This window comes from Notolepis coatsorum (assembly GCF_963971535.1).
Source record: "Notolepis coatsorum genome assembly, chromosome: 2".
Taxonomy (NCBI): Eukaryota; Metazoa; Chordata; class Actinopteri; order Aulopiformes; family Paralepididae; genus Notolepis; species Notolepis coatsorum.
The window spans coordinates 77,314,416-77,327,757 of NC_140166.1; the positions used below are offsets into that span (position 1 = coordinate 77,314,416).

Sequence of the window (13,342 nt, forward strand, 5' to 3'; positions counted from 1 at the left end):
TAGTTGTGTGATTGAAGCCAACGTTTTCATTGATTGAAAGGTTGTTCTTAAATCACCCTCTTGTAAACATTCACAATCAAGAAGAGTACAGTAACCGTTTAGAGCACTGCTGGTCAGAAAACACATGGACAGAAGTCTGTTTTCCACACACACACACACACACACACACACACACATACACATACACATACACGCACACACACACACACACACATACACACACACCAAGTATAATACTTAAGGACCTTTGTAAGTGTACTTCACTGAGGTACACGGTGGGGGATGCACCGGCGCTGTGTAACAGATATCATGCCATTTAAGGGGGGGGGGGGGGAGATTTATATCAGCATCTGGAAGGTTTAGTACTAGAACCTGTATATCAGCATCTGAAAGGTTTAGTACTAGAACCTGTGTATCAGCATCTGAAAGGTTTAGTACTAGAACCTGTACATCAGCATCTGAAAGGTTTAGTACTAGAACCTGTATATCAGCATCTGAAAGGTTTAGTACTAGAACCTGTATATCAGCATCTGAAAGGTTTAGTACTAGAACCTGTATATCAGCATCTGAAAGGTTTAGTACTAGAACCTGTATATCAGCATCTGAAAGGTTTAGTACTAGAACCTGTACATCAGCATCTGAAAGGTTTAGTACTAGAACCTGTACATCAGCATCTGAAAGGTTTAGTACTAGAACCTGTACATCAGCATCTGAAAGGTTTAGTACTAGAACCTGTACATCAGCATCTGAAAGGTTTAGTACTAGAACCTGTACATCAGCATCTGAAAGGTTTAGTACTAGAACCTGTACATCAGCATCTGAAAGGTTTAGTACTAGAACCTGTACATCAGCATCTGAAAGGTTTAGTACTAGAACCTGTAGCGGCGAAAGAGAAAGTGGCATCGGTGCATCCCCGGTACGTATGAATAATCCCTAATATGCCCCACAGTCTACAGAATACACAGAATGCTCCTTTATTACTGACATGGTAACAGTTTTCAGGAGCCCTCTGCCCTAACCCTAACCCCCCGCCCCCCCCATCGTAATCAGGCTCATCCGATAAAAGAACATTGATCATCAATATTCTCTTTCATTATTAAAAAACACATCACTTCTACGCTAGAGTCAAGTCTGTATCAGTTCGTTGTGTTCATCATCATCGTGGTGTTTTTTTATATATTTTCTTTAGAAAAAAAAGAAAGACACATTTTTTTCTCTCTCTCAAAATATATCCATGTTGTGGAGTCTTTGATTTCAGTAAAAAATAAATTAGGTCGTCAAAAACACCACTTAAAAAGAGGAAGGAAGGAGAGAGAACCCAAGAAGAATCCCAGCCGGTTCGATCTAGTTCGGTTCCGTGCGTGTGTCGTCTCCCCTCCCCCGGCCCGCTTTTTCTTCTTCTCCCCGCACGGCTGGCTGGGGTCCGGTTCTCTAACCTCACGCTGTCCTAACCGAGCTGTTGTTGTTGGGGGGGCTGCCGCCGGCCGCCAGCTTCCTGAAGCCGTGGTCGTTCTTCTCGAGCCACAGTTCAGCCAGCTGCTGGGTCGAGCCGTGCGACGACGCCTTGGAGCCCAGGCACATCTTGTACTGCTTGGCCTCCAGGTTGGGGTCGCACACCACCGGGTGGTGCACGTGGACGATCCCGGTGTCCGTGCTGCGGAACAGCGTGATCCCCGACTGGACGAACTTGTTAAACAGGTCCACGTCCTCCAGCCCCCAGCCCTGGATGGAGGTGTCGAAGCCCCCGGCGCCCACCAGGTCCCCCTTGTAGACGCAGACGATGCCGAAGCCGTAGTGCCGCCACAGGCCCGTCTTGGCGGTGAACACGTAGTGGTTGTCGCTGGGCACCTTGCCGGCGTACACCACCTTGGGGTCGTACTGGCTGAAGATGACGGGGAAGTAGGCGCGCTCGCCGGCCGCCGTGTTCCCCCGGCAGCGCTTCAGGAAGTCGGCGGTGAAGAGCAGGTCCACGTCGCAGTAGAACAGCAGCGAGTCGTTGGAGAAGTGCGACGAGCCCACCTCCAGGGCCAGCGCCCGGGAGAAGGCGCCCGACACGGGCTTGATCTCCATCTGGGCGCGCGGGTACCTCTGGTGGTACTCCCGCATCAGCTCCACCTGCTTCATCCGCTCCGTGTTGTTGTCGGTGCTGAACAGCAGCACCAGCAGCTTCACGTTCTGGTTGGGGATCAGGCACACGTGCTCGAAGTTGGCCATGAAGTGCACGAAGATGTCGTAGCGGCCCGACAGCGGCACCAGGATGTTCACGCGCTCCTCCTTGGGCTCCCGCCGGTCCTGGCTGGAGCCGGCCAGCCGGAAGGGCACCAGCATCTTCAGGGAGTTGGACAGGAAGGAGAGCGAGTCGGAGTCCTGGTTGATGCGGCCGGCCAGCGCCGTGGCGTCCATCTCCTCCTCCTCCCGGAACTGGATGCGGCTGAAGGTCTGCTGCAGGTAGGCGTGCCGCCTCACCGGCACCGTCATGGTCTTGCCCTTGTGCTTCTTGTACAGCAGCAGCAGGTCCAGCACGTACTCGGCGCCGTACATGGGGTTCACCCGCCGGTAGCCGTACTGGATCTCCTTGAAGTCGATGACGCGGCCGCGCGTCTTGGCGTTGGCGTTGATCATCTCCATCACCTGCATGATGATGTCGTCCAGCGACTGCCGCTGCGAGGAGTCCATGCCGCGGCGCGGCGGCTGGCCGTCGGCGGCGGAGAACAGGTACTTGCCCGTCACGAACTCCCACTCCAGCACCTCCTCCCGCTGCCGCGGGTGGAAGCGCATGAAGGACGGCGGCATGCCCAGCTGCAGGTCCTCGCGGCTGGGCTCGGCGGCGCCGTAGCGGCCCATCTGCACGATCTCGCGGTGGAGCTGCACGGTGCGGTGGCGCAGCTCGGCGATCTTGCGGCTGAGCATGTAGCTGTGCAGGCGGTACTGGTAGGACGGGTTCTTGTTGGGGTGCAGGGTGATGGCCCGGTGGATCTTGCTGTTGTGGAGGTCGCGGATGTAGCCCTTCTTGTTGGGCTCGTAGTTCTCGTAGAACAGCTGCTGCATCTGTGGAGACAGGAGAGAGGGAGAGAGAGAGACGGTGGGGTTAGTTACTGAGAACTAAGCCGTGGGAATTTGATTCCCAGAATTGAAATAATCGGACAATAAAACCGTTTCCTTCCGATTCTGAAATAGAAGATGTTCATTGTTTGACACGCACAGAATATATATGTGTAGCCATTTTCTGCTTGAATTATTTTAAAATAAAATCAAATGTCTCTGTAAGGCCCGACAGCACACGTTAACGTCCCCCCTCATGGGGCCGGACAGACGTCTTCTTTAAACAAGTCGAGAAGACACATCGCAATAAATCAAGAACAAAACAAAAAAACACCATGAAATCCAAAATTAAATGTTAATTAAATAAATGCAACACTCCCAGACGTACCCCACGCGAAGAGAAGCTGGACAAATAGAAGAGGATTTGCATGTTTGTGACAGTAGGTTGTGCGCTGGGCTCAAACCCGTGACATATAGTACCTGCCTTATCCATAGTCCACTGATCCACAGTGCACCAACAACTCTCTTTCCTGAACATGTGCTAATATGTTTGGACCTATTACAGTTGACGCGCGTTTAACCGCCGCAACTACTATAAAGCACGGTAATTCCTTCCATGAAGTCTATGTCTATAATATATTATGTAATAAAGTATGTGCATTGCAGTTTGTGGGGTATCACTCTGGAATGGTCTGGATGCGAATATAAAATTAAGCAAAAATATCAATACATTTAAAGGTAGCTATAAACAAGCACTTATGGACACATATAAGAGAGAGGAGCTTGAGCAGTAATGTGACTGCCTATTATATTTTCTCATTTGGATATATAAAAAACTGTAGTTTTATTTAATTATTTATTTGTTATATTATTTTTATTTTTATTAAATTATAATGTCAAATATTGTAAGGAAGGGGCAGGGCTTGATAAGTTGTTTTACTTCCCCCTGTTCCTTCTCGAACACTTATTGTATGGAAATAGTCTTTGACTATTTACCTTTTTGTTTTTTAAACTTGTTTTATGTTTCTATGTTCGAGACAAATAAAAATCAAATCAAATCAAATCAAATAATGCAATACGACTCATATGATTTATTGTACGTTTTGTTATGATTAATCCTCCATAGTCAGAAACAACAGTATGTTATACAAAATGATATGTTACAAAGCGTGTTGTGATACATGATGTTATAGGTCATCAGAAAATGCTTTTAAAACACACATGAACCATTTCTGAATGATTTGAACTATACCGATAATGCAGTGCGATTGCATTGTGTGCGTTAGCCTTATAACATGATCGCATTATAGACATGATTCCTAGAAAGCATTACCCAAAGAAGCACAACTTATTGAGGCCTGAAGGAGCTCAGTGTGGCGCCGCCTCGGGCGCCCGACGCTCGAGATATTGACGAGCGACTGGCTTCGGCGAGGTGAGTGTTTTTTTTACCGTCGAGGCTTTACGAATCTGATGTCCCCCCCCCCCCCCCCCCCCGAGTCGCTGGAGGGACTGTGTGTCAACAGGGGCCAGACAGCAGCTCTCGAGCCCCCTCCCCCCCCCCTCGCTGGCCACGGCTCGGCCTCGGTCAAGAAGGTAGGGTCTGTGTCGTTCCCTCCCAAATGGAGGGAGGCATCAAGCGAGGAGCCACGGGCTGCTATTTAGAACCCGAGGCGGCAGGAGGACCTCAGAGAGGCCAACCTGAGAGGAGCACAGCTCTGGAATGCAGCCACAGGCACCGCTCCCCTGGGGGGGGGGGGGGGGTACACAGAACCGGACAGGACAGGACAGGCATACAGAAAACGCCGGTGCCTGAGAGCTGCGGTGGGAAAGCGATATACCCTCCACCACCACCTCGGTACGCTCGGCACCTCTGGAGCAGGCCCTGTGCCGCCAACCACAACACCCCCGCTGTCCGTCATCACCAGGCCCTGTGCCGCCAACCACAACACCCCCGCTGTCCGTCATCACCAGGCCCTGTGCCGCCAACCACAACACCCCCGCTGTCCGTCATCACCAGGCCCTGTGCCGCCAACCACAACACCCCCGCTGTCCGTCATCACCAGGCCCTGTGCCGCCAACCACAACACCCCCGCTGTCCGTCATCACCAGGCCCTGTGCCGCCAACCACAACACCCCCGCTGTCCGTCATCACCAGGCCCTGTGCCGCCAACCACAACACCCCCGCTGTCCGTCATCACCAGGCCCTGTGCCGCCAACCACAACACCCCCGCTGTCCGTCATCACCAGGCCCTGTGCCGCCAACCACAACACCCCCGCTGTCCGTCATCACCAGGCCCTGTGCCGCCAACCACAACACCCCCGCTGTCCGTCATCACCAGGCCCTGTGCCGCCAACCACAACACCCCCGCTGTCCGTCAATACCCAGGCCCTGTGCCACCAACCACAACACCCCCGCTGTCCGTCATCACCAGGCCCTGTGCCACCAACCACAACACCCCCGCTGTCCGTCATCACCAGGCCCTGTGCCGCCAACCACAACACCCCCGCTGTCCGTCATCACCAGGCCCTGTGCCACCAACCACAACACCCCCGCTGTCCGTCATCACCAGGCCCTGTGCCGCCAACCACAACACCCCCGCTGTCCGTCATCACCAGGCCCTGTGCCGCCAACCACAACACCCCCGCTGTCCATCAGCATGGTGAAGTCTTGAGCGAACCTGGCTGCCCGGTGAAGTGTGAAGGGTCGAGTCATTACATCACAGTCCGAGGGCACGGGGTCGAGTCATTACATCACAGTCCGAGGGCACGGGGTCGAGTCATTACATCACAGTCCGAGGGCGCGCCGGGTCAAGTCATTACATCACAGTCCGAGGGCGCGCCGGGTCAAGTCATTACATCACAGTCCGAGGGCACGGGGTCAAGTCATTACATCACAGTCCGAAGGCACGGGGTCAAGTCATTACATCACAGTCCGAGGGCGCGCCGGGTGTAATGGAAGGTGGTAGACACATAGACCGGCGTCCTACAAGGAGCCTGGGGGGGGGCTGAACCCTGGTGTGTGTGTGTGGTTGGTAACAGGGGGGGGGGGGGGGGGGGGCTGAACCCTGGTGTGTGTGGTTGGTAACAGGGGGGGGGGCTGAACCCTGGCGTGTGTGTGTGGTTGGTAACAGGGGGGGGGGGGGGGGGGCTGAACCCTGGTGTGTGTGGTTGGTAACAGGGGGGGGGGCTGAACCCTGGCGTGTGTGTGTGGTTGGTAACAGGGGGGGGGGGGGGGGGGGCTGAACCCTGGTGTGTGTGGTTGGTAACAGGGGGGGGGCTGAACCCTGGCGTGTGTGTGTGGTTGGTAACAGGGGGGGGGCTGAACCCTGGTGTGTGTGTGTGGTTGGTAACAGGGGGGGGGGGGGGGGGGCTGAACCCTGGTGTGTGTGGTTGGTAACAGGGGGGGGGGCTGAACCCTGGCGTGTGTGGTTGGTAACAGGGGGGGGGCTGAACCCTGGCGTGTGTGTGTGGTTGGTAACAGGGGGGGGGCTGAACCCTGGCGTGTGTGTGTGGTTGGTAACAGGGGGGGGGGCTGAACCCTGGCGTGTGTGGTTGGTAACAGGGGGGGGGGGCTGAACCCTGGCGTGTGTGTGTGGTTGGTAACAGGGGGGGGGCTGAACCCTGGCGTGTGTGTGTGGTTGGTAACAGGGGGGGGGGCTGAACCCTGGCGTGTGTGGTTGGTAACAGGGGGGGGGGGCTGAACCCTGGCGTGTGTGTGTGGTTGGTAACAGGGGGGGGGCTGAACCCTGGCGTGTGTGTGTGGTTGGTAACAGGGGGGGGGGCTGAACCCTGGCGTGTGTGGTTGGTAACAGGGGGGGGGGCTGAACCCTGGCGTGTGTGTGTGGTTGGTAACAGGGGGGGGGCTGAACCCTGGCGTGTGTGTGTGGTTGGTAACAGGGGGGGGGGCTGAACCCTGGCGTGTGTGGTTGGTAACAGGGGGGGGGGCTGAACCCTGGCGTGTGTGTGTGGTTGGTAACAGGGGGGGGGCTGAACCCTGGCGTGTGTGTGTGGTTGGTAACAGGGGGGGGGCTGAACCCTGGCGTGTGTGGTTGGTAACAGGGGGGGGGGGCTGAACCCTGGCGTGTGTGTGTGGTTGGTAACAGGGGGGGGGCTGAACCCTGGCGTGTGTGTGTGGTTGATAACAGGGGGGGGGGGGGGGGGGGGCTGCGTGTGACCCTCACTCCTACTGTTCTCCTGCACTTGTTAAAAAGCATTCAGGAATCTCCTTTCACAAGCTGTCTTAAGACGGTGTCGTCGTCGTGGTTACGACCCCTGCCTCTCTGGGACCACATGTAGCGCGAGACGCCACAGAGGTGGTAAGAAAGTATTTACAGAAGAGGAGAAGTCCAACTATTTAAAAAAAAATATTTTTTCACTGGACTACTTTCGGTTTGAACTACTGTACTCTTTTAAGATCCCTTTTCAGCTTCCAGAAGGAATGGTCTGGTAACCAGCCGTTTGACGGAGATAGTTATAGAAGTGTTATCTTACAATAAGATGGAATACAGTGGGATGCAGCGACTGTTGCAGAATTAATGCGTGATCGTCGGAGGACATCTGCACCAGGTACTAGTGTAGGAATTCTTAGGAATGTATTTAAATGTTTTTTTTTGTCATTGCGGCATTAACAAGAGCAATATACACGTCGCAAAGAGCTGCGACATGAAAAATCATCATGAAAAATTGATAATTCACTCTCTGCAAGAAAACCATTCCCGGCCAATCACTAGAATGATATGACTCTCTAGGCCAATCAGACGTGGCCTTGCGTGCACTTGACATACTGGATTAGGAAGAGTGGGACGTTGAAACAGTCGCAGCTAAAACACAGAGAAGAGAAGAAAACACACGTCTCAGAGTCTACATTGGCAGCAGTAGCAGTGGCAATATCCAACAAATGAATCACACATCTTTTATATTATTATTATTATTATTATATATATATATATATATATAGTGCAGCCCTAGTAGGATTCTACAGGCTGAGGTCAGCTGGGAGGAGGGTAGAGAGGGAGGAAAGAGGAGACATCTAGAGGCTGAGGTCAGCTGGGAGGAGGGTAGAGAGGGGAGGAAAGAGGAGACATCTAGAGGCTGAGGTCAGCTGGCAGGAGGGTAGAGAGGGAGGAAAGAGGAGACATCTAGAGGCTGAGGTCAGCTGGGAGGAGGGTAGAGAGGGAGGAAAGAGGAGACATCTAGAGGCTGAGGTCAGCTGGGAGGAGGGTAGAGAGGGAGGAAAGAGGAGACATCTAGAGGCTGAGGTCAGCTGGCAGGAGGGTAGAGAGGGAGGAAAGAGGAGACATCTAGAGGCTGAGGTCAGCTGGGAGGAGGGTAGAGAGGGGAGGAAAGAGGAGACATCTAGAGGCTGAGGTCAGCTGGGAGGAGGGTAGAGAGGGAGGAAAGAGGAGACATCTAGAGGCTGAGGTCAGCTGGGAGGAGGGTAGAGAGGGAGGAAAGAGGAGACATCTACAGGCTGAGGTCAGCTGGGAGGAGGGTAGAGGGGGAGGAAAGAGGAGACATCTAGAGGCTGAGGTCAGCTGGGAGGAGGGTAGAGAGGGAGGAAAGAGGAGACATCTAGAGGCTGAGGTCAGCTGGCAGGAGGGTAGAGAGGGAGGAAAGAGGAGACATCTAGAGGCTGAGGTCAGCTGGGAGGAGGGTAGAGGGGGAGGAAAGAGGACTACCTGAGATGCAACCCGGTTTGATTTCCATCTCCCCGTTAGGAAATCATCTCCCACAACATTATTGATCCAAATGCACCAGGTTGTACTCAATCCCAATCAGTCACCGATCATTGCAATTTGCATGTAGTGGCATCTAGTGGGCGGGTGGGGGACGGGGCGCGGCGCCGGGACTACGCTCCCTCAGACGCAAGATGTTTTTCGGTCCAATAAACCATCGTATTTATAATCTCTAGGGACATTTAAAAGAAGGGTGGCAATCTTTCTTTAGCATTTCGGGGACTTATGCGAACGTGTTCCATGTCATTTTCTATTAATCTTCTCATTTTCAAATGCGGTTTCCAAGACTGGGTGTAGCCGTTTCATTCCCAGGTTCCCCAGGCCACGGACAGGAACCCGAGCCAGAAGAAGGAGGGGCCAAAGCCGCACTCCAACCGTGAGCCACCGGGCGGCCGGCGCGGCCGACAGCCAATCATCACAGACTCAGGATGTTTGTGTCCCTCTCCCCCGTGGCTCCTCCATCATTAGCACCCCTCTAATTACCTGACCTCTAAATCCTGGTCTCCGTGGCGACTTGTGACTCATTACTGCGATTCTAATTAACTGACCTCTACCTCTCCGTCTCCGCGCTGACTTTAGAGTCATTACCGCGATTCCTCACAAGTCATTAAGCCCCGCCGCGGGCGCTGCCTGGTGCACTTTCATTTAATCAACCCGAACGGCTCGTTAACAAATTACTAACAAAGATAAACCATTTAACTTAACGCTGGCAGTTCGAGCCGACTGTGATTCCCACTAGACGGGGCGGTTATGAGGATAGCTTAGGGGGCAGCTGGGAAGCTGAACGACTGCAGATACGAGCCTCGATGCTGGCGTCCTTTACACGAGCTCCTTCCACCCGCTCACATACTGTAGTATTTATAGATGGCAGAGATGCTCACAAGTCCTTTCATGCAAGTCCAAGTCAAGTCTCGTGTCTTTGAGGTAGAGTCCAAGTCAAGTCTTGTGTCTTTGAGCTAGAGTCCAAGTCAAGTCTCGTGTCTTTGAGGTAGAGTCCAAGTCAAGTCTCGTGTCTTTGAGGTAGAGTCCAAGTCAAGTCTCGTGTCTTTGAGCTAGAGTCCAAGTCAAGTCTCGTGTCTTTGAGCTAGAGTCCAAGTCAAGTCTCGTGTCTCTTTTTGGAATAATATGCGTTTAATCCGCTGCAACATGGTTATTTCTTTTTTTTTATCCACTTTTTCTCCCATTTTCTATATTTTCTCCCATCCCAATTTCGTATCATCCAATTCAACCCTCCCCTGTCACGAACGCTGTTTCTTGCCTCCCACAAGCCGGCTGCAATGTGGACTAAGTCATACATAGCACAAGTCCCCTCCGGTACTTGAGGTAACAGCAGTCGCATCTTTTCACCTGCGCAGCTCGATCTCTCAGTGGCGAGGAGTAACGCGTGGGAGGCTCACGCTGCCCCCGACACTTCCTGATTCTACTGCGCAGGCGCACCAACCGACCTGTAGGAGTCGCTGTCCACAACGCCCGATCCCCACCCATCAGTTTCCCACCCCCTAATACGGCCAATGTGTATTAGTATGGACGACCAGCTAAACTGAAAGCAATGTGGAGCGCAGGGCTCGAACAGGCAAGCCCAGCGTCTCCGTCATTCGTGGCGAGCGCCTTGCCCACTACGCCACGTAGCCGCCGCAACATGGTTATTTCTAAGGAATGCACTGTGTTCGGCGTGTTGATAGTCTCTAATTGATCTATTACCATTTCAGAAATCTGTCGAGTAAGTACATCGACGAGGCCACTTCCAAATATAATACTGCACTGCGATATGGAAAGAAAGACAGCTGTAATAGTTCTGTAGCTGCCTACCATTGTTGCCTTGATATGGATCAAGCCTTGGGACACCCCATACAATATGAGTATTCCTAAATCATCAATTAACACAATCTTCACAAAGTAAAGAATTGAGGCGGTTAGGTGGCCGAGCGGAGATTGCGTTCGTCACCAGCCCCGGAGCTGTGAGCTCGATTCGCCTGTTCGAATCCAGCTCACAGCTCCGGGGTTGTCACCAGCTTGGCTGGCCGTCTGCACTGATACAATTGGCTGTATCAGAGGGTGGGAGAAGCTGGCGGGGTGGGTCCGGGTCGTTGTAAACAGCGACTCCTACAGTTCGGTCGGGGCGCCTGCTAAGCGCGGATTGGACGTGAGGGGGATAGTGTGGTCCTCCCACACGCTACGCCCTCTCAATGAGAATCCGCGCTGCCAGGTGAAAAGAAGCGGTGATTGGCTGGACGTGTGTCGGAGGAAGCACGTGGTAGCCTCCACTCTCCCAGATGATCTGACTGTGGGGGGTAAGTGCGCAGCGATCAGGAAGGGACTGGGAATTGGCATACGACTAACATTGGGATGGGAGAAAATCGGAGGAAAATGGAGGGGGAAAAAGACCAATAAAAAAAAAAAAAAAAAAAAAAAAAGTAAAGAATTGTTGGTAATACTGGGGCAGCACACTGTTGAATGAAGGCGAGTGCTGGGAGAGGCAGTCTGGTGGTGTGTCATGCAGAAGCTCAACAGGACTGTTTTATTCACCCATATTTGCCCTCACCCTCATGTATCATTTCCCCCGAAGAACAACAGGTGCTGTAGTGAGTCAAAGCCAAGATCAATTTCACCGGCAACATTATATTTATTGAATTCACCGCAGGGAATCGCTATGAAACAAATGGCAACCGTTAGAGAAAATGATCTGTTACGTCAACAACACGCTGAGTCTAGCAATATGTCCCGTGTCAAACCATGACTCAGATGATGATGCATTATGCAGCCTTGTTCTTCATAGACTAAATAGGCTTTCAATACGCCGTTAATAGAGAGTGAAAGCATTCCTGTGGGCTGAGAAAAGGGAGGTTTAGGCCGGTTTCCAACACCAGTAGCATAGTGTGTGGTTACTGGACTCGAGTTATATTAAAACAACAACCAAACCTTGAATTAAAAAGATATTTGCCTAATTCTTTCAATGTTTACATTTACCCAGCTTATTAATATCTGTAACAGACGCACGTCTGTTAACACGTTCTCCGCACACCAGGCCACGTGCACGCACACACACACACACACACACACACACACACACACACACACACACACACACAACACACACACACACACACACACACACACACACACACACACACACACACACACACACACACACACACACACACACACACACACACACACACACACACACACACACACACACACACACACACACACACACACACAACACACACACTTTGGTCAATGCAGGCAAAATGCTCAGAATGTTACCTTGAAAATTAAATGAGATAAAAAAAAATAAGGTTTTATTTATTCAGACTGTGCCATTCTCTTTCATTGTTAACGAGTCCTTAATCTCGAGTCAGAGTCTGAAGTGGCTAGGGTACGAGTCTCAAGTCAAGTCTCAACCCGAGTCCCTACCTCTGATAGACAGACAGACTAGGGCCTTCAGGCCCTCCAGAATGTCCTTTTTGTCTCTCCAAAAGGGGCCCGGAGTGAGATGAGATCCATCTCCATTTGAGATGTGACTTTGAGAAAACGTGCATACTATAAGGTATATCAACAACCATGATTACATTAGACCTAAAATGTCTGCTGCTATTGTATTTTTTTTTATGGGTTTCGGCTCCCACGGCCTTTGCGAAAACACTCCCAACGTGAGACCATTATCTCCTGACGCTTAAACTAGATTATCAGTTCATCTCCCACTTTATTATGGTGACATACTGAATTAGTCACACCTTAATCTCTCATTAGATTAGGAGGTGACAGTAAATTAGTCATGAACCATCTTATCTCCTCTCGGCGTTATTGCTTATCCCGTATAAACCCTGACCGAACTGGGAGAGCCGTGTGTTGCGTAACTCAATTGAGTCGACGCGCGCGAGAGCGCTAGGCTAATCAAAACAAAGCAAAGCAAACAGCATTATCAAACTAAGTTAGAGAGAGAGAGAGAGACAAAGCTATCTTAGAGAAGGCAGATGCCGACCCAACGAGCCGCCGTGTGCCTCTCTGTGAGAAGGCATTAATGTGGAGTCACTACATTAGGGAAGTGATAGCATTGTCCCGCAAATCTCCCGAGCCTGAACAAACACATGACTGCAGGCCGGAGCCCCGCCGCCGACACGGCGACGCAGCCTCTGGGAAAATCAAAGAATATTACTCCGTTAAAAAAGAAAAATTCCCTTCTTTACTGCGCTGACTTTTAAAAAGGTTAAGCCGGAGAGGTTTGCGGTTGGGTTTATATACGGGCTCGGAGCGCTTCCTGTAAATAGGGTTGCGGCTCGAAGATAAACAAAAACATTGTTTTTTTAACAAAGACCTACTTCCATTTTTCAGGCGGATTAACCGTTTTGCTCGGAGTAGGTAGTGACTGCGTGTGCTGCCGTGTGAACGGCGGTGAGGCGGACACGTAATGTTGCCAGAGACCCCTGATTCGAGACCCTCGAAACTTGTGCTCATGTGCGACGATAAGAGAAATTATTTTTTTTATAAAAAATGTCTGCTGCCAACCCCGGCTCCCGACCGGAGCGACGGCGCGTCGCGGAGGAACCGTGTGAAACGTGCGA

General features: G+C 51.9%; 1 protein-coding gene across 1 annotated transcript in view; it reads right to left on the reverse strand.

Annotated features, from left to right (window-relative positions):
* Positions 1–1,437: 1,437 nt before the first annotated feature.
* The window catches only part of chsy1 (chondroitin sulfate synthase 1), a gene marked incomplete at both ends in the record, with an annotated part of 145,135 nt that continues 133,230 nt past the window's right edge, over positions 1,438–13,342 (reverse strand). The window contains one exon of the mRNA XM_084336758.1: positions 1,438–3,048. Within this exon, the coding sequence (XP_084192884.1) occupies positions 1,438–3,048 (1,611 nt within the window). The remainder of the gene's footprint in view (positions 3,049–13,342) is intronic.